Source organism: Pteropus medius, unplaced genomic scaffold (genome assembly GCF_902729225.1).
Source record: "Pteropus medius unplaced genomic scaffold, Ma_sr-lr_union100, whole genome shotgun sequence".
Lineage (NCBI taxonomy): Eukaryota > Metazoa > Chordata > Mammalia > Chiroptera > Pteropodidae > Pteropus > Pteropus medius.
The window spans coordinates 164,987-183,761 of NW_024340849.1; the positions used below are offsets into that span (position 1 = coordinate 164,987).

Sequence of the window (18,775 nt, forward strand, 5' to 3'; positions counted from 1 at the left end):
ATTAGCTTGGAGTACTTTTCTGTTAACAAACTGCTTTTCACAAGCAAAGCAAACGTTTCGATGTCAGGAAAACATGACTGCCAAAATGACTAATTCGGGGCCTTTGTGCGGGCCTGAGTGGGACAAGCCGTGCCTTACAGGTGCCCTCCACTGCCCACCCCGCCTACGGGGCTAGCGGCGTCCTCTGTTCTGCGCCGCCCACTCCCCGGTCACGGTAGCACCGCGGTGAAGCCGGTCTCCGACGCCCTGGCGGGACAGGTAAGCGGTCTGATACGGCGCGGCCCCCGGGTCCGCGGGGCAGCCCTCTCACAGCCGACTGGAAGCGACCACCGGGGGCGACCGCGGGACCAGCACAGAGGCCAGACCCCGGGCGCGCGCGCGCACGGCGGACGCACGCACGGCGGGGGCGCGCACGCACACGTCTGCGCGCGTCCACGTCCGGGAGACGGCTGCGCGGGAAGCCCTGTGTCGCCGGAGGTGCGTGCGGACACGGCGCGGAGCGGGGCTAGGTGGGGGCGGGGTCCTGGGCAGGGAGCGGGGCCGCGGGGAGCCGGGTCCTGGGCGGATGTCCCGGGCGGGGGGCAGGCCCCGGTTGGGGGGGTCTGTGCGAGCCCCCGTCGGCCCCGCGTGCTGTGACCGAGCCGGGAAGAAGCTCGCCCACCGAGTCCCTCTCCCGCAGAGGCCGGTTCAGTCGCCAGGATGTCGTACATGCTCCCGCACTTGCACAACGGCTGGCAGGTGGACCAGGCCATCCTTTCGGAGGAAGACCGAGTGGTCGTCATCCGCTTTGGACACGACTGGGACCCCACGTGCATGAAAATGGACGAGGTTCTGTACAGTATAGCCGAAAAGGTAACGCGGCCCCTCCGCTTCACGTTAGGTCCCCTCGTCAGCTCGGTGTTCAATTTCTTTTGTTTTGCCAGTTGGCAGGAAAATGTAAAAGTGTTAAAAACAGTCGCCTAGCAAAGGGAAGACGCGGGCTTGGTACCCGGACAGATTCTTAGCCTGTGACGTGCAGGTGTGCTCCCTGGAATTGAATAGCGTATGTCTTTTTCTGGGAGGAGTTTCCATACATCTTCACATTTTAAAGAGGTTCACGATCTCTCTCCCTAAGTAAGTTAATGATTCCAAGAGATAGGGCATTTTTCAGAATTGACATCTGTAGTGCCTTGAACAAAACGCATTTGCAGACTGGCAAGAGCTTGGAGCTTACTTTAAATAGCTCAGTTTAAAAAGATTGCCCCTTTTAGGGGATCCTATTGTTATTTGTATTTTTAAAGCAGAACATTTGTTATTTGCATAGTAAATCCCGTTAATTTTCTTTTCATTGTCTTTTTTTAATCTCATCATGCATCATGCTCTTTGTAAGTTACTTGGTTTATACCTTACAGTGATTTAAATGCAGAGAACAGTAGGAGAAAATATAATTGTGGTTTGTTAGAGCTAGCTTTCCTAATTTTAATATTACAGTGGGTCGTCTGTGGCACTTGCTAGCCGTTAACGAGGGTGCAAGTTGTAAGACACAATTGTATAATTCTTTTTTTATAATTTCCTCATGGCAATTTTAAGTCAACTTTGATTTGTTTTTTTTTTGCAATTGTAGCAAGAGCAAAAAGCAAATATGTTAGTGTGTTAACGAAATGATTAACATTCTATAAACGATTTGAGAGGTCATTCATTTAATAGAAAGTAAAAGTGGACGTATTGAAACCATCTTTCATGGGACTAGGCGATGCTAATGTAGGCTGGCTTAGAATAACACCTTTGAGTGAATAGTAGCATATGTAAGGCTATATTATATCTAGGAAGGGAAAACCTGTCTGACTTGCCACTGCTAATTTTTAGCGTGTCCACTCAGTAGGGAGGTGCGTGAGGCGGGGGTGGTGCATTGTGAGCGTCCGGCCGTTTTCCTGTGTAGCCATCACAAGTACCACTTGGAACACTTACCGTAGTGCACTGCAGGATTCTGATTCTGTTGGTCTGCGTCGAGGTCCAGAAATGGCATGTCTCAGAAGCTCCCCTGGGAACTGATGTGATCTTCAGATACCCCTCAACAGAGGTCAGGGTCAGGGTCAGGGTAGGAGTGCTGCAGTTATCAGCCACCCCGCTCCTTCCTCTTGGACACCAAGACGGAAGTACTTAGGGAACCAGGAGAGCCACCTGTTCTCTCACCAAGGTCCTCCCAGTCAGGTCAGAGGTCACGAGTGAGGTGGGCCAGGGGGTCACTTATATGTCGCTTAAGCTGTGGAGGTCGTGCAGTCACTGCTGAATTTAGTGAAGACTCTGCTAAGCACTTTTCTCATAGATGCATCATTAGCGTGTTGCCTTTGAAATAACTGAGGTTGTATGCCCTGGGTTCTACCTTGCAAGTGGTGGCTTACACACCAGGCGATGTCCAGATCCTGCTGCCTTCAGTATGAGGCTAGGATGGCTGCAGACCTGAGGCTTGGTTGGCTCCTCATGTCTGAGTAAAACTCAGCATGATGCCTTTGGCTGGGAGGCAGATTCTCTGTGTCAGTCAGGGTTAGGAATTAACCAGAGTTGTTCTCTAATCTCTCTGTGTCTGTCACAGACCAAATCGCTGTGCCGGTGGTGAGCACACTTGGCGTTGGCCCTGTTGATAAGGACAGTTTCATTGGACTCACTTTGAATGTATATATGTGTATTGATGTTTTCTTTATTTTTAAGTATAGGAATGAAATATGAGTTTATAATTCCGGAAGCTCTTTTTGGGGAAGCTCAACAAGAATTTTTTGAAATCTAAGGTTTTAGTAAAAGAACAATTAAACTCTATTTAAAAATCTCCCTCTGCAGGAATAACAGATAAAGGGGGATCTTCCTCACCCTGTTACAAGCCCCTTTCAGTCCCCCAGCTGTTTTACCTGGAGTGAAAGTTCCAGTGTTGAGGCCAGACCTGATGGCACTGTCTTCTGGAAGGTGGAGTGGTGTCCGGATGCTCTGACAGTGCCCGCCCCTCCTTATGCTGGACTGGTTCTGAGCTGTTCTGAAACAGATAGCTTATGGGTTTTACAGATGTCTGCCGGCTGCTGGAGCCGCCGTAACAAATGACGCTTCCCGCTGCGCAGTCGTTGTGAGTAGCCAGCTGCGAAGAGACCATCTCGCGCATCTGCAAGCTGCCGTTTTGTCACAGTGACTCACTGTTACCTGAATCCCACAATGAGTAAGAATAAATGGGACGTTTACTTTGTGTGTGTTAAAAAGCCCATTCAAACAGAGTCTAAACTACGCAGAACTGAAATGATGTCGAGTCATGATTGTACGTTCTGATAAAATTGTATGTTTGTGGAACTCTGCGGGAATGGCTGGGGGCCATTCTTAAGTTCACATGAAGTTGGTTGGACCAGCAGAAGCTGAGGCTTTGTCAGTGCGGGGTCAGATAGGAAGCTGCAGAATGCCCCGTCTGGGTTCGCTGTGCACGTGCGCCTCTGGGAGTAAGAGCCTCGCGGCCAGCAGCGAGCTACGCGGGCGGTGGTCGCAGGTACAGCCCGAGCTAGATTCTGCCACCTGCTACCCGTGTGGTCTTAAATGACTTGTCTCTTCACCTCGTTTTACTCATCTGTAGGACAGGGGTGCCAGTGCCTAACTCGCAGGGCAGTTCTGAGGATCCAGTTCCCGCAAAGCCTTCTGGGACACTTCCTGTCACGGAGCAAGTAGCGTGTTCAGTAATATTAGCCGCCATTATTCTCTGCAAGAGTTGTTCTGAGTAGAACTAATCGGCATATAGTAGTTGTCGAAAATAAAGTTATGCAGTTTTTTGGGTGCATTTGAAATGAATTGCCTAAAAACGTACTAATTAGCCCTTCAAATGTGCACAGTGCCAACCGACAGTCCAGAACATTTTCTTCTGCTTCTTGGGCGGTCCCTGGCTGGCAGAGGGGCCGCCGGGCAGGTCATCACTGACTTGCTTGTGGGATGTAGGCAACAGGGTTGGAAAGGATATTCACTGCTGTAGGCGATCGAAACAATACATGTTAAAAACAACTTGATAATAGAAAGGACATTTGTATGTATGGTTCTCGGTTTACAAAAATACTGTTTAACAGCCAGTTAAAATTACTGCAAAAATATTAGGCAAAATGTATTTTAAATGTGATCGACTTTTGCAAATAAGTCTTAAATACCGTTTAAAAAGATGACTCCCATGGGTAAATGGGCAAGGAACTGAAAAAGGATATTCCAGGGGTTAAGTAAACTTCAAAGAAATACATTGAAACACTGCGCTGTCGTTTTTCCCATGCAGTAAAGATGAAAAGGTGTTTAACCGTCTGGCGGTGGTGACGGTCACCTGCCTTTGGGAAGCAGCTTCTCAGCGGCAGAGTGTCACGCTCCCAGATCATTGGTGTAACTGATCACACGGTCCGAAACAGCCACAGTGTCCAGTGACGTGGCCCACAGTGCTGACCGCGTAGTTGCAGCGCCCAGGAGGAGCCTGTCCCCTCGCCTGACCCTCACCCCAGCCCTCTCTCTGCACTTGGAAATTGGGATTTAAACTGCACACGTCCACCCTGCTGAGTGGGGTATTATTTGGCCATTGAAAATGACTTTTTAAGAGCTTGATCTAATAACGTGGGGTCCGTGGGGTCAGCTGGAAGGCCCTTTAGGGTTCCACTGGGCTGGCAGTCAGGTAGGTGTGTGAGTGTGTTCATACTATAATGTTAATGTCTCTTTTTAAATCATAATAACTTCTACTCTGTGGGAAGTAGGAAGAGAAGATGCTTTTCTTAAGCAAGTGCCCCTGCGTGCTGACGTCAGATGTGGGCAGCCCTTAGAGACCAGCAAGGTCTCTTGGTCCCTTTTGCTGGAAGCTGTTGTGCAGAGAGACGGGGCGGTGGCGGGGGGGCTGCTTTGCCTAGCCCCCTGCACCTGAGTGGCCGTGGTGGCCTTGACATTGGCACTCAGAAGCCTCTCGTTTGACCAGGAGAGAGGGAAGTGGTTGCTGGGCAGACGCTGCGACACCGAGGTCCAGCAGGACCCCCCTTCCTTGCCTGGCTCCCGCAGGGGGTGTCCACACTCGATGCTTTCCATGGCCAGACTGCCACATGGTCTCGGCCCCACGCTGCCTGGCACCGCCGCTGATGACCCCAGCGGTGGCTCTCAGGCCTCGCCTGATCTGACCCCTGTGGTGCTCGGCCCAGCTCCTGCCTTGGCCTCGAGCTGAGCCTTTGCCGGTGTGCCTCCCCGGCCGTCTCTTTCCTGCCCTCAGCCACAGCATGGCATGGTCACTGGTGGGTGCAGATGGCAGAGGTGTCCAGCCAGCTCCATGCCAGTCACTGCCTGTGAGGGCCCTTCTGTGTTGCTGCTTGGTTTTTTCCGGTCGGTGTGTACGAAATCCAGCCCCTCAGCCACCCCTTCCTTTAAGGAAGGAACAGGCTTCTGGAGCCTGACAGGCCCAGCCTGCACCTCAGGCTCGTCTCCCACCTCCGAGCCCTCATCAGCCGCTGCCCCCACACTGGTCGCCTTCCTTCTGTGCCTCTCTTGACACATGCGCTTCTCTCAGCCCGAGAAGTGTCCCCCCCACCTCCCCACAGCCCCTCGCCCCCTCCGGGCAGACTGATTCTTTCAGCGGTGGGCTGCAGCCAGACCTGCTGGCGTCAGCTGTGGCACTTGCTCCCCCTGTGGCTTGGAGTCACCCCATCTGAGAGCCTCAGTTTCATCACACACAGAACAGCAGCGTCTCTGTTTAGTTAGGGCGTCGAAAGAGCTAGAACGCATGAGAAGTGCCCTGCACAGAGCGGATCCTCAGATGCTCATGACACCTGTCTCTGGTGACATGGGCACGTTCAGTTCTTCCTATTGGGACACCGTCAGGCTGGGCCAGGGGCCACCTGGCTCCCATGTGGCCTTGTCTGACAACTGGCTGCACTGCATGTGAGTCCATTCCGAGTGTCGGGGGTTAGGGCGTCAGTGGACCCTTGGGGCTGGGGGACACTGTTTAACTCACAACGTGTAAATTCAATAAGCTTTCTGGAAGGCATCGAGACAGTATGAGGAGCCTTTAAAATGTCATGTTCTATGTTCTAGAGATTCTGTTTTAGGAATTTATTTTTAGGAAATAATGAAGTATACACAAATTTAAGGGTAAGAATGTTCACAGGTGAATGATAGATGTTAATGAAAATGAATTATGTTCATTAAAATCAGAAAGAAAATAACAGAAGAATGGTAAAATAATGGCATAGCCATTTAACGAACTATTATGTAACCATAAAATTGTTTTTGGACAGCATGTAATTTATATAAGAGAATGCTCATAAGTAAAGCAGGATATAGAATATTGTAGCATAATCACTGTGTGATCACATTTTGTTAAAACAGTATAGACAGATTTTTTTATATATATACCAGAAAAAATGGGAAAAATATACTAAAAATACATTCATAGCAGTTAACTCTGTTGCAATTGACGGTGTTTTGATTTTTAGTTTTCTGGGTTTTCTTAATCTTCTCTGATGAACTTGCAATTAAAGAAAAAAATTAAAGAAAATTTGTTACATACGATATTATTTGGGGTACTAGTCTGTTAGTACAAGAGGCGGGGAATGTATGGCTGAATTCTAAAGGCATGTTTAAGGCAGCTATTTAAAGCATGTCGTTAAGTAGTCGTCAGAGTTCAAGTTCATGCAGATTGTTACTGGATCCGCATGAGTAACATATCTGTGGACGTTTTCTGTAACCTGCTACATTTGTGTAGCCTGCTGTTCTGAAAAATGTTAGTGAGGCGCAAACAGCCGGTTTTCAGGACCCGGAGCGTCTTATTCCGTGTGCGAACTGTAATGGGAGGTGCTGGAGAGCAGGTTTGCAAGCTGTTCTCTTACACACAGAGTGTTGTTTTTGTTTGTTAACGTGTTTTTACAGAATTAAACATTGATTTGCTATTTTAGGTTTTTTTTCAATCTTCTTTACTTTTAGGTTAAAAATTTTGCAGTTATTTATCTTGTGGATATTACAGAAGTACCTGACTTCAACAAAATGTATGAGTTATACGATCCGTGTACTGTCATGTTTTTCTTCAGGTATGTCCTCTTAAAGTTGTTATTTAAATTGAAATTATTGGCCTAGAAATTTAATGTGATCAAGATATCTTTAGATTGTTTACTTGGAAGGAAGTTTGTAGCGATAGCACATACAGTTTGTTTCACCAGACCGTGTGATCATTTCAATAATTTTCAAAGTAACAATCCCAGTTTCAGTGTTTACTCAGTAACAAATTACCCTTTTGAAGTAACTTTTTGGAACCGCAGTCGTAGACGAAGTGTAGTTAAACGGAAGACTTTCTCATTGACATTTAAGTGACGTCTAAATGTAATCTGTTGATGAAAGTGACTGTTTTTAAGTAACTCACTTTAAAAATATGTCAGTGACTCTGTTTAGCGTCCTTTTCTGATACCTGAGAGGAAAACTTGAACTAAATTTCTTTGCTATTTATATATACAAGATGATTTTATTAGTGAAAACACCCTGTTGTGGACTCTAGTCAGTCAGTGTTGGCATGAAAAACAGAATTTCCCTCGTGTCTCTAGGTTAATTTGTATCCATGACTTATGGGCTTTGCAGCGAAGGGAAATGTGGGAACGGATTCTGGCCACGTACACAGGGCCTATGCGGGTGGCAGGTACGTTCGATGGTACTTATGTAATAAAGTTAGGTGACATCATGAGTAAAACATAATTCAATTGTAGAGCTTCAGTTTGGAAGGAAATCATTTGACCTTGTACTTGTCACATCTGTTTCTGTTGCTGCAAACGTTGGTGAATAGCAGGATCAGAGCCTCTGTCGGAAAGGAAGGTCCGGGAGGCCCATGTGGGGGGCGTGTGTCAGCTTTGTATTCCGTGTGACACGCCAGCACGCGCTGAGTGGCTGAGGACGGCACCACTCCCCAGCCGGCCAGTTCCATGGGCTCTCGGGGTCTCAGGCCAGAGCCACGGGCGGGCCGAGCAGGGCAGCCGGTCAGGGTGGGGGTGATCCCCAGGACTCACTCAGGTTGTCGGCTGAATGCAGGGCCTCGCGGTCATGGGCCTGAGGCCTGCTGTCGCTGGGGCTCCTCTCTGCTCCTCGAGGTCCCCCTCCCCGTCCTGGAAGACCTCACCGGCAGGCTGAGTTCTTGTCACAGTCTCCCCAGTGTCCTTCCTGCTCTGCTTTGAGGGCCTGCATGATTGGATCAGAGTCGCCCAGATGACCCGGGCTTGCCCCCTTACTTTAACGTCAGTCATTTGGTGACCGCAGGAACATCTGCCAATCTCTGTGAGGTTTAATGGAGCTGGTCACAGCCTTGTCTCATCCCTTCTCACTCCCTGAGTTTAGGGCAGGAAATCCTGGGGTTATTTTGGGGTTCTGCCTCCCACAGTCTGCCCTTCACCTCCCGTCTGCAGAATCGTTCTGGGCAACCCACAAAACCCAGCTTCTGGACCTCTGCTGTGGCCCAGCTGTCCTGGCGTGCAGCAGGGCGTAGGAGGGCCAGAGGGCGCGGGGGTCTGGTCAGGGCTGAGATCACCGCCCTGGCCAGCCCCTCGCTGCCCTCGGGCAGGCTCCGCCCAGGTTTTCCCACCTTTTTCATGAAAGGCTTTTGCAGCTGGGTCACTTCTCAGCCTGCTCCCTGCCAGCAGCATTCGGAGCCCCATCAGCGCATTTCATTGTGTCCTCTGTCCCTCTCAGCCCGAGGGCTTTGATTCTGCCCTGGTTGCCGGGGATGCCTCTGCTCGGCCATGGCTCCCTAGAGGACACTCCCGAGGCAGCTCCCCAGCCGTGACGAGTGGTAGGACCTGCAGATCTTCGGCAGGTGGCAGTGACGGACGCGTGGCCTCTTCTTTTCCTATGCCCCGAGTTCAGCCATGTCCAGATTTCAGCACCCTTTGCCATCTGGAGAGGCTGAGAATTTATTTTTTTTCTGTCACCAGTTTGTAAACTGTCCTGTCTTTTCTCATTTCGCTGTAAGTGGGAAGAAGAAACCAGATAGCGCCTTCCAGACCTGGCTTGATGTTTCTCCAGCTTAACGTCCAAGTTTATCACTTACGACGTGTGCTTCCCACAAGCTGCAGGACGTGGTGCCGCTGACAGTGTGCACTGGCAGTGAGGACCTCTCTCCTCCGTGACTGCGATGCACTCTGTTTTCTCCCGGGCCCTCGCCAGAGGCGTTTCTGCTGCCAGGCTAGTCAAGGACTGCAGGCCTTTTCCACCATGCTCCTCAAAACCCCAACTCCTTCAGGGGCGTCGCGAGGGCTTTCTCAGACCCTGCCTGCCACTGAGGGGCAGAGGGCTGTGCTGGGGAGGGAGCTGCAGAAGGAAGTCGGGGCAGTGTGTTGGTGTCGTGGGCCTGGTGCCGCTCCCATGAGAGGTGGTGATCCGCCTCGTCCTGTCTCTGCCGCCCGGAATCCTGAGCCAAGCAGCGTCAGCGCTGGAGTTCACGCGTCCACCAGACACGTGTCTTGACTTCCACCAGGCCTTGTGGCCTGGTGCTGGGACATCATCAGATAAGACAGGGTTCGCACTGTCACAGACCTTCACCTGATGGCCACTGTCACATACACTGGCCAGGGGAGCGGGGAGATGCCAGAGCAGTGCTCACAGAGACAATCACCGGCCCAGACGGGGCGTGGGGAGGGTTCGAGGAGGCGGGGTGCCGTGCAGTGAGGCTCGGGTGAGCGTTGCACTCAGGGGCAAGTGTGGGGACCTGCAGGACTGAGCTGTGGCGGGGGCAGCGTGAGGGCCCAGGCTGTCCCGGAGGCTCAGGTTTGCCGCAGAAGAGACGTCAGGTTTGCCTGTGGGCCGCTCGCTCTGGTTGAAAGGAGGCCAAACAGGCTCCGGGATGCAGCACCCCCTGGGGCCGCGGGCCAGTGTGGTGTGCGACCTTGCAGAAGTGATGGGCTCGTGGACGAAAATCTATCTGCAGCCCGCCAGGAAGGGTCATGGGCAGGCACAGCTAGGGCCACAGCTCTGCTTTATAGAGCACGCGCGTGAGAAGTAGCCTTTTGAGAGACACGTTTGTAAAGAATCATCTTTCCTAACAAATCCAGGGTACCCTATTCACAGTGAGCGGTTCACATCATTTCACAGTCAGGGCTTTTCATGAAATGTACATTCGGTGCTCACAAAAGCACCATGAAAACCCCACACTTTGGTGTTTCCGGGTACAACCGTCTGGAAAAGCTCGGCTTCTGAGGGACGGAGACTGTGCCCTTTGACCTTTCGGTTGCCCCATGGGACGTCTGTCCCGAGGAAGCGGGAGCGTGCGGGAAGCGCGGGGGCGGCCCTTCGCGTGTGCGGGTGCCTCCACCGCTCCGCGCGCGGTGCCTCTTGATTCGGAGTCAACCTGATTTCGCGATCTCTGGACGCCTCAGCCGTCTCTTCCATCTCGCTGCCCTGTCGTGGCATCAGTGACCAGCTGGCTTTGAAACAGCTCAGCGTCACACCCGCTGGGGTTACTGATGCCCCGCCCCCTGGGGCGACCTCCCACAGGGCCCAGGCTCCATGCTCCCAGCCTGTGCTGCCGCGCATGGCTGTGCACTGCCCGGCAGCACTCCCACTCATCGTGGAAACCGGTGGCCCTGCCTTGCCACTGCTCGCTGACCATTTCTCACGGGACCGAGCTGCCTCAGGGTGTTTCTGGCCGAGGGAAACGTCGGGAAGCTGGGTCTCTGCGTGGCCAGGCCACGTCTGAGGGGCCGGTAGCAGGAGCTGGCGGCGGGGGAGACGGGCACCCGCGGGCCTCCTCGTGGGCGCTGACCCGTGTCCTCCCGCAGGAACAAGCATATCATGATCGACCTGGGCACCGGCAACAACAACAAGATCAACTGGGCCATGGAGGACAAGCAGGAGATGATTGACATCATCGAGACGGTGTACCGTGGGGCCCGGAAGGGGCGCGGCCTGGTGGTGTCCCCGAAGGACTACTCCACCAAGTACCGGTACTGAGCCCCACCCCGCCGGGCCCTGGAGCGCGGGCGAGGGCCTCAGCCCCTCTGCGCGGCTGCTGTGTTTCATACTACCAAATTCCTGTAAATATGTCGCTGACGTGAATAAAACGCACGGTGCTGGGAGCAGTCGTAACCGGCTGTTTCGCAAGAGGCTGCGTGTGTAGATGACCGACTATGTCCAGCCGCCACTCGGGGCGTCCTCTGGGGTGGAAGTCGGGGCTCTGTCCTGCACACGTGGCAGTGAGACGCTGTCTGGGGCTCCAAGCAGTGCCGCAGCTGGGTGACGTAGCAGGATTTTGTGCCACAGGCCTGGAGATGCAGCCCGACCCAGGCGTCTGTCCCCAGCCCTCTCCCGGCCCTGCAGTCTCTGGCAACCTCGCACACCCTCAGCTTGGGGGTTCACCTTTGTGGCCTCCCTGTGTCTGTCTGAATTTCTGCTTTTCTAAGGACGCCCGTCACTGGATGAGGGCCACTCGGCTCCAGCAGCAGCCCCATCTCCATGTAAGGTCACCTCCCGAGGTTGCCGCGGTTAGGACCCCCAGTGTGTGAATTTGGGGGGTGGCGTGCAGTGCAGCCCACACCAGTCTCAAGGCTTGAGTCCAGAAAGAAAACACACTTAAGGAAAAAGTCTTGTTTTTCTGGTTCTGAAAAACGTGCAATGAAACGGTGGTCTCTGCCTTTTCTGTGTGAAGAGTGGGTGGGCCCCGAGAGGGGCGGCTGAAATCTGCAGCTGGATCGGGGAAACATGGGGTGGGGGAGTGGGGTGGGATAGGGGAGGAGCAGAGTGTAGGCATGGGGTGTGGGGGGAGGACCAGGGTGGGGGGGAGCACAGGGCACACCTGCGGGGAGCATGCTTGGAGTCCCCATCCGGTTTCACAGCCCAGCTCTGTCACTTGCTCACTAAGAACCTGGGCAAGTGGCCTTCTGGAACTTCATCTTCAGAGTGCAGGGGACAGTGGTGACAGGAGAGGAAATCTGAGGTGTTCTGAATTAAACTACAGTAACAAGAGACGGGCGTAGCCAGTCGTCAGCTGTGCGCCCTCTGACCAAGGCTGCCCGCATTCCCGGACGTGTACATTGGAGCTTTGACCCAATGTCTAGGCGTCCATTAGCCCACACCAGATGTCACGGCATCCCACAGGCCTGTGAACTTCCAGGACTTGCGTGTAACCAGAGGTCACAGACAACTCTTACAGACCGCACCCATCGCAAGACTGCCCCCACTGCCCCTCCCCCCACCTGTAGCCAGCGTAAGTTCCTTCAGATCAACTTACCTCTTTCTTCCCCAAAATGCCGTATAAGAGCGCCCGCCAGCTCAGGGACTGCAGGCTGGCTTTTCTGCACCTGCCCAGCTGCTGAGGGTTTAGACTGAATCCCCAGGACCTGGTCCTTTTCCAGCTAGCATATGGCTCAATGAACCCTTTCTCTTTAAAAACAAAACAAACTTTTCAGCCAGGAGCGTTTCTGTTTCACAGTAGTATCTGCTGTCTGATTCACATGGGTCAGGACCGCATAGAACAGTGCCTGGCGGGGCCTCTGGTGTGTCACTGCTCGCTGCCCGGTCAGGCTGACTGTCCTGAAACAGGAGGGGTGCCTACCAAAGACTGAGCCCAACAAATGCGAGTGAGGCTGTGCTTTTAAACGGATTTAAGATTCAAATGCAAGTCTGCAGTTTAATCTTTCCAGCTTCGAGCTTCCCACGTAACAAAACGGGGGGTGTAACACGGTATCACGTGAGGGGCTGACGATGAATCAGCGCAACGCCAAGTACCTGGCGTATCGTAGTCAGTTGCGCTTCTGACATTTCTCCGGGATAAATTGCCAGCAATCACATGGAAAGATGCTCCCTGTCATCAAGGAAATTCAAATCAAAATGGGAGGTGCCAGCTCACACCTGCAGACTCGGGGGGCAAGGACGTGGAGCGGGTGCGACGCTGTCAGTGCCAGTGGAGGGGGGAACAGTCAGTCACTGTGGAAACGGTTGCCCTTTGTCGCAGCCACGTCACTCCTAGGCACGTCCTGGAGAACGGGTCGTGCGTGTCCACGCGGAAGCTTTCACACGCACATGCACACACACACGCACGACACGTATGGCGGTGTTCATAGTGAACAAGCACAAGGTCTGGCAGCTGCTGACCAGATAAGCAGTGTGTCCGGCCAGACAGTGGCCCACCGTTCAGTCGAGAGAGATGCTGCAGCACGGACGAGCGAGAGCGCGTGCTCCCCCTCGTGACAGGCCTGGAGCAGGCAAGTGCGGGGAGCCGGGAAGTGGGCTCCTGGGAGGTGGTGCTGGAGGGTACAGGGTTTCTTTCTGAGACTGGAAACGTTCTGAAATTGGTGATGGTCGTGCGTGTCAGTGAACGTGCCGAAAACCATCGACTTGCTTTGATTGGGTGAGCTGTGTGGCACATGGATTATATCTGATACCATGAAGCTTTATTAGCTGTTACCAAAAAAATTAAAAGTGCACTCCACGTTTGTGACTTCGATGGACATTATAAATTGGTTGCATTTGTAAGTCGCGAGAACTTCCCTCACGTCTGACTTGACAGCTCTTCTGGCTGTGGCTCTGTGGCTGCAGCATGTTGAGTCGGAATGAGTGTCTCTTCCTTGCAAGCTCATGTCCTGCTGTAATGGGTCGACTGTCTCCCTCGCGCTGAACCAAGTAATTCTCGAGCCATTTTCTCACGCCCTGCCAGGCGCCTGCCAGGCGACAGTTTTGCAGAGACAGAGTCTGAAGCCCACTTAGCCGCAGGTCCTGCGGGTCGCAGAGGGCGCCGAGGACGCAGAGGGCGCCGAGGACCGCCCAGCCGGCCCGGGCCCTGCCGCGTGTCGCAGCGGCGAAGGCCACGTTGCTCGTGGGGCTTGCGCACAGCTCTCAGTGCGTCCAGGCAAGTCCACGGCCGGGCCGGGCGGCGGGCACAGGCGCGCGAGGGGACGTGCGGGCGTGTTCGTGTGGCGTTACTGGGCGACAACTGTGGTCAAACACAAGGAGGTGGCTGAGGGCGCCTCCCACGGCAGCGCGCAGAGCCGCCCGCCGCTGGGGGGCGCTCGGGAAGACCCCGGGTGTATGCCATCCATCCGTTTGCGGGCTGTTTTAACGCCTTCAAAACGAGGGGCGGACACGCTGGGGTCCCGCGGGGAGGCGGGAAGGCGCCTGGCACCCCGTGGGGCCCCAGCACCCGCCACCCACACCGCCCTGAACGCCGCACTGCGGGTGCTGCCCCAGCCCGCGCCGGCCTCCCCCACGTCAGCTGAGAGCTCGGGTGCTAACGGGAGAGACGGGGGCGCACATCAGAATGGGGACGCTAGGAGGATCCACTTTATATGGGTGCCATATTGAATAGTGTTTGCTACAGTTTTACTCATGGCTTTCGAGATGCATCTGATCCTAGCATTCTTTGCTGGCGCATTTACATCTGTCATCAACAGCTATCAACACCGACAGTGCCCGATGAGATCCTGCCGCCTTGCACGCTCACTCGGGTGACACTGCTGTTTTGCCGGTCACTGCCGTTAGCTCAGGTCCTCCCTCTGGCCCCCGGTTTTCTTGCTCAACATAGAGGTCAAGCGCTCACACATCTTCACAGGCAGAAAGCATCATGTAAAAGACTGCAAAGTATTTTGAAACTCTCGAAACTCATTAATTTGAAAAAGTGTTTGAGTAGCTTTGGGCTCCAGGGACAGTGCACGTGGCGGTGACAGAACTTGCCTTGTGGAGACAGCCAGTTGGTCACGTAAACCACAACTGACGGTTGACAAGGAGAGGGCTGTGACATCGTGCAGAGAGAGGTCTGACCGGATGGCCGTCCCGGGGAGGGCCGAGATCAGGTGCAGAAGAGGTGCCTTGGGCCTCCCCGGGACGGCCATCCGGTCAGACCTCTCTCTGCACGATGTCACAGCCCTCTCCTTGTCAACCGTCAGTTGTGGTTTACGTGACCAACTGGCTGTCTCCACAAGGCAAGTTCTGTCACCGCCACGTGCACTGTCCCTGGAGCTCTGGCTCGGGAACTGGGCGGAACGCTCTCTGGTTTTAGCTCTGAAAAGATCTGGCCCCCGCCTGGGGGTGAGGAGGAGATCTGGGGAACCCTAAAAGCCCTGGCGATGGATGAGGCTGTGAAGAACATTACACGTGAGACAGTGATGCTTCAGACAGCTGCGCCCAGAACTTCTGCCCGACAGGTCCAACCCTCTGTTACTCAGCTTTTCCTAAGTGTCATCACTTCGTGTTAAGTTAGTTTTAAGTTACAGGCATGTAAATGTAGTATTTGGTGTTGAATAACTCCATTTTACTTACGTGTTCTGTAAATAAAACACTTTCTCGTGAAGTTTTGTAGTTTAGAATAGAATTAGAGTTTAAACACATGTCTCTTCTCCGTTCCTATGAAAACATTCTGATTCCTTTTGAGTATATGTAAATGGTGAAGAAAAATAGCAATCATTTGTTAAAATGTCAGAAAGATATTGAAACAGGTATGATTTTTTAAATGGCTAAATGACCTTTAAAGGTGGATGTCTGTGGCCTCCGTGAATGGCCGAGGTGTTACGTGCCACCTGCTGAAGGGGGGTCAGCCAGGAGCTTCCTGTAGAAGGAAGTTAGTGTATTTTTGACAATATCTCTGTTTTTATTTTAGTTAATAACTAATAGAAATTTCCTTTTCTACTGTTAAAAAATCCTGGATTTTAAACTGTTCTATGTATTGATGAGGACTCAAATTGTTTGGTTTACTTCGATTCAAATACATATTCAGTTTCTGCTAAAATGATGATCATAGCTAAGGCGCTTTGAGATTTTTCTTATAATCAAATGAACTATCCTGATTTTAAATCACCAAGAATATTGAATTTAAATGGTGCAATTTAAAGGCTGCGGATCAAGAAAGGCGTGCACCCCCTGCCGGGAGAATAAGACGCATCCAGCTAACTGTTCTTGGCCTTTAGCCAGACTCCGCCGCTAATGGAATCTGCCAGGAAGTCATGGATAAGGGTGCTCACTACAGATTACGTATGACAGTGAGAAAGCGGGTTACGATGCCTTGCCCAAGGAATAGTGAAAGGGGTGGTCGAATCGTTGCAGATATAGGATAGGCCATCAGTTAACCATAAAGAAGTGGGTATGAAATTTTCACGTAGGAAAATGTTTATGATACGAAGAGAACAGAATGTTAGATTATAAACAATATGCAGAGAAAAAATGTTGACAGTGGTTAGTTCTAAATTGTACAATTATGGTTGATTTTGACCTTTGAATGAAGAATATGATTTATTTTATATGCAGGAATAATGTTTTTTACAATGAGAGCCTCTCATGGACCCCTTTTTTAGGTGGTCAGGTCTGTTTTACTCAGCCTTGGAGAGTGGGGAACTGGCCGATTTTTTTGAAAGCGTTTCCCCTTAGCCTGCCAAGATCTCCTCGGCGGAGAGGGCGCGGGCGACCTCGGACGGCAGCACAGCGCCCGGGCACCAGCCTGCCGGTTTGGTGCGGAACACGCATCAGAACATTCCCACCGGACAGATGCAGCGCGTCCTCCGGACACTGAGACCGGACACGTTGACTTGGAATGCAGTCATTTAAAAGGCAGCTTCGACCAGAGAACCGGTTATGGGCTTTTTGAAAAGCATGGCGGAGCTTCGGGTTCAGAACAAACAGCCGCGTGTGGCTTCGCTGTCCCTCCGTGGTGGCCAGCGCTGGGCGCCCCCGGCCATGTCGGAGCCGCTTCGCTGCGGGCCCCGTCGCCGGCTGAGTTACTCCTACCGCAGCGTCTCTGTTCTGCTGATCTTTTACTTTGCTAGAATGAATTTTTAAATACTAGAAGTCGGAACTCAGGTTATGTAGATTATAACTCAAAAAGTAAATTTTTATTTTGTTACATTTTCAAGTGACTGGATTCTGTCTTCAAGTCTGTAAGAAAAAAAAACTGGAATGAAGTAATAATTGCCTTATGTACCAGCTAACACACAGTTAAATAAACGAGTCCAAGCTTTCAGTAAAAGTACCTTAATTTCCTGTAATTAGTAAAACATCTTTTGTATAGGAAAAATTCAGTGTAGAGAAAAACATAAATGTTAGGTGATCCTCATTTTCGTCGGAGTCAGCATGGACCCGCAGCCCAGCCGAGTGGACGGTGCTGGGTCAGCATTCCATCACTGACCGTCGTCGCCCATGCCCGGGCGCACGCTGGGCCTGCGCGGGCCGGTCCGCACCGGCCGGAGCAGGGAGGTGTTACAGACTCAGCTTAATGCGGAGGCTGATGAGGGGCCTGATCTTTCAGAACATGGGTCCGTAGCTTTTAACACTCAGGGTCATGGCCTCCCCCCACTCACCACTCCCCACAACGGGGACAGTTTAGGAGGTCTGCGGGGTTCCCGGAGATCCACACCCCAGCCCTGACTTAGTGCCACCAACAGGCACAGGCCGAACAGATCTGAACGTACTTAGGCCCTTCTTTTAATGTCAAAGGCATTAACAGCTTCACACACTTAGATCTGTGACCTCTCACGCTGCTTTAAGTAATGACTATGCGTCAAAAACGTGACGTTTGGATACCTATTTAAGCATTTAATTTGATGCTTCATATTTAGTGTGTTTTGACCAAACTTAAAACAGCCAGCTGGAGTCTGGGTGATGAAGGGAAGGGACTGTGTCACCATGCTGTGCCCGGCGGTGTGCCAACGCTGGGGATGGCATGGAAGCTGGCTCACTGGTCCCTGTCCTCGGGCCCTGGCATATCCCCTATCAGCCCGCAGTGGCCAGAGGCCTTGGTGTCCAGCTGGCTGGAGAGCAGACGGGAGCAGTCTGGTGCAGCCTGAGCCTGGGAAGCTGTATTTTTCGCCCGGTGGACAGAATTTCAGAGTGCCCGCCCCAGTGCGTAGCAGGACATAGGGTGCAGTTACCTTTTTCACCAGAATACCAGGTGTAGGTAATTGCAAGTCGCTGACAGTGAACTACCTCTGACTTAGCAGGTACGTACGTACGGATAATTCACCAGCTGACTTAGAGTAACACTTGTGAAGGAATTGGGAAAACGAGGAAAGCGAAAGCACCTAATTGACTAAAATGTGCCCTCTGGTCAGACTGCGATGCCAGCACGTGTGCTTGAGCATCTCGGGAAGAGGACGCGCCCCCCGCTCATGCCGCACGGACCTGAATCCAGCTGAGACCCGAAGCTCAGTGTTCGTTCACGTCTTTAAGATTAAAGGCAGAGTTACCCTGGAAAGGTGTTTGCATTGTGGGGGGTCGGGGTGGGGTCCTGCAGACCACCCGAGAATGTACGTGTGTCACCTTTACAGGGTTCCCCGACTATACTGTCTCCAGCGGAAGCTGCTAGTTGCAACCCCCAGTCTTCACGTCATTGCGATTTGTGTTTTGACTGAAGACTAATTTGAGGGGTGGGAGTAAAACGTACTTTAATAAAATCCAGTTTTCGAATCATAGAGTTTTTCATTTAAAATGTGCATTTTTAAAGGGATTAGGACAGTGTTTCGGATGGCCTATTTGGAAGAGAACATTTGTGAACGGCTTTTGTCATCCCTGAGTTTCCGTGTGGCACAGAGGCAGTAATTCCCATCGTGGACAAACATGGGGATTCATTTTTCAAGGTGAGGGTCATCGTAAAATCTGCAGAAAGTAAACTCGCTTGGTTTCCTAGTGAGGGCCTCACCGTTTGTTCCGTGACAGCGTTTTCGATCCCAGCCTGCAGCATCAGGTCGTTGACATTCTTCTGTAGGTCCTCAATCCGACTCCCCATTTCTTCCAGTTCAGTGTTAAGGAGAGCTGCATGCAGAGAACCCCCCCCGCCCACCGCAAAAGCCCTCAAAGACCCTGCTTCCAATGGTGCCTCCCG

General features: G+C 52.2%; 2 protein-coding genes across 16 annotated transcripts in view; one reads left to right on the forward strand and one right to left on the reverse strand.

The window, feature by feature from the left end:
* Positions 1-373: 373 nt before the first annotated feature.
* Positions 374-11,099, forward strand: TXNL4A (thioredoxin like 4A). Of its 4 annotated transcripts, none has more exons than XM_039839055.1 (5): positions 374-477; positions 680-852; positions 6,931-7,034; positions 7,542-7,633; positions 8,954-10,751. In XM_039839055.1, the coding sequence occupies exons 2-5, from the start codon at positions 700-702 to the stop codon at positions 9,070-9,072; spliced, it is 468 nt and encodes a 155-aa protein (XP_039694989.1). In that variant the 5' UTR covers positions 374-477; positions 680-699; the 3' UTR covers positions 9,073-10,751. The 4 variants fall into 4 exon arrangements, with proteins under 4 accessions (XP_039694989.1, XP_039695014.1, XP_039695007.1 ...); XM_039839080.1 differs by lacking the exon at positions 8,954-10,751 and adding an exon at positions 10,758-10,940 and having other exon boundaries at positions 375-477; XM_039839064.1 differs by having other exon boundaries at positions 416-509.
* Positions 11,100-15,582: 4,483 nt separating this feature from the next.
* The window catches only part of HSBP1L1 (heat shock factor binding protein 1 like 1), an 11,080-nt gene continuing 7,887 nt past the window's right edge, over positions 15,583-18,775 (reverse strand). For 4 of the 12 annotated variants that reach the window (XM_039839180.1, XM_039839216.1, XM_039839171.1 and 1 more), the window contains 2 exons: positions 18,569-18,705; positions 15,583-16,720 (listed from right to left, as the gene is read on the reverse strand). In XM_039839180.1, the coding sequence (XP_039695114.1) occupies positions 16,532-16,720; positions 18,569-18,705 (326 nt within the window). In that variant the 3' untranslated portion in view covers positions 15,583-16,531. Of the gene's footprint in view, positions 16,721-16,764; positions 16,834-18,568; positions 18,706-18,775 lie in introns of those variants that run through there. The other 8 variants (XR_005647872.1, XM_039839225.1, XM_039839228.1 and 5 more) reach the window with 7 other exon arrangements.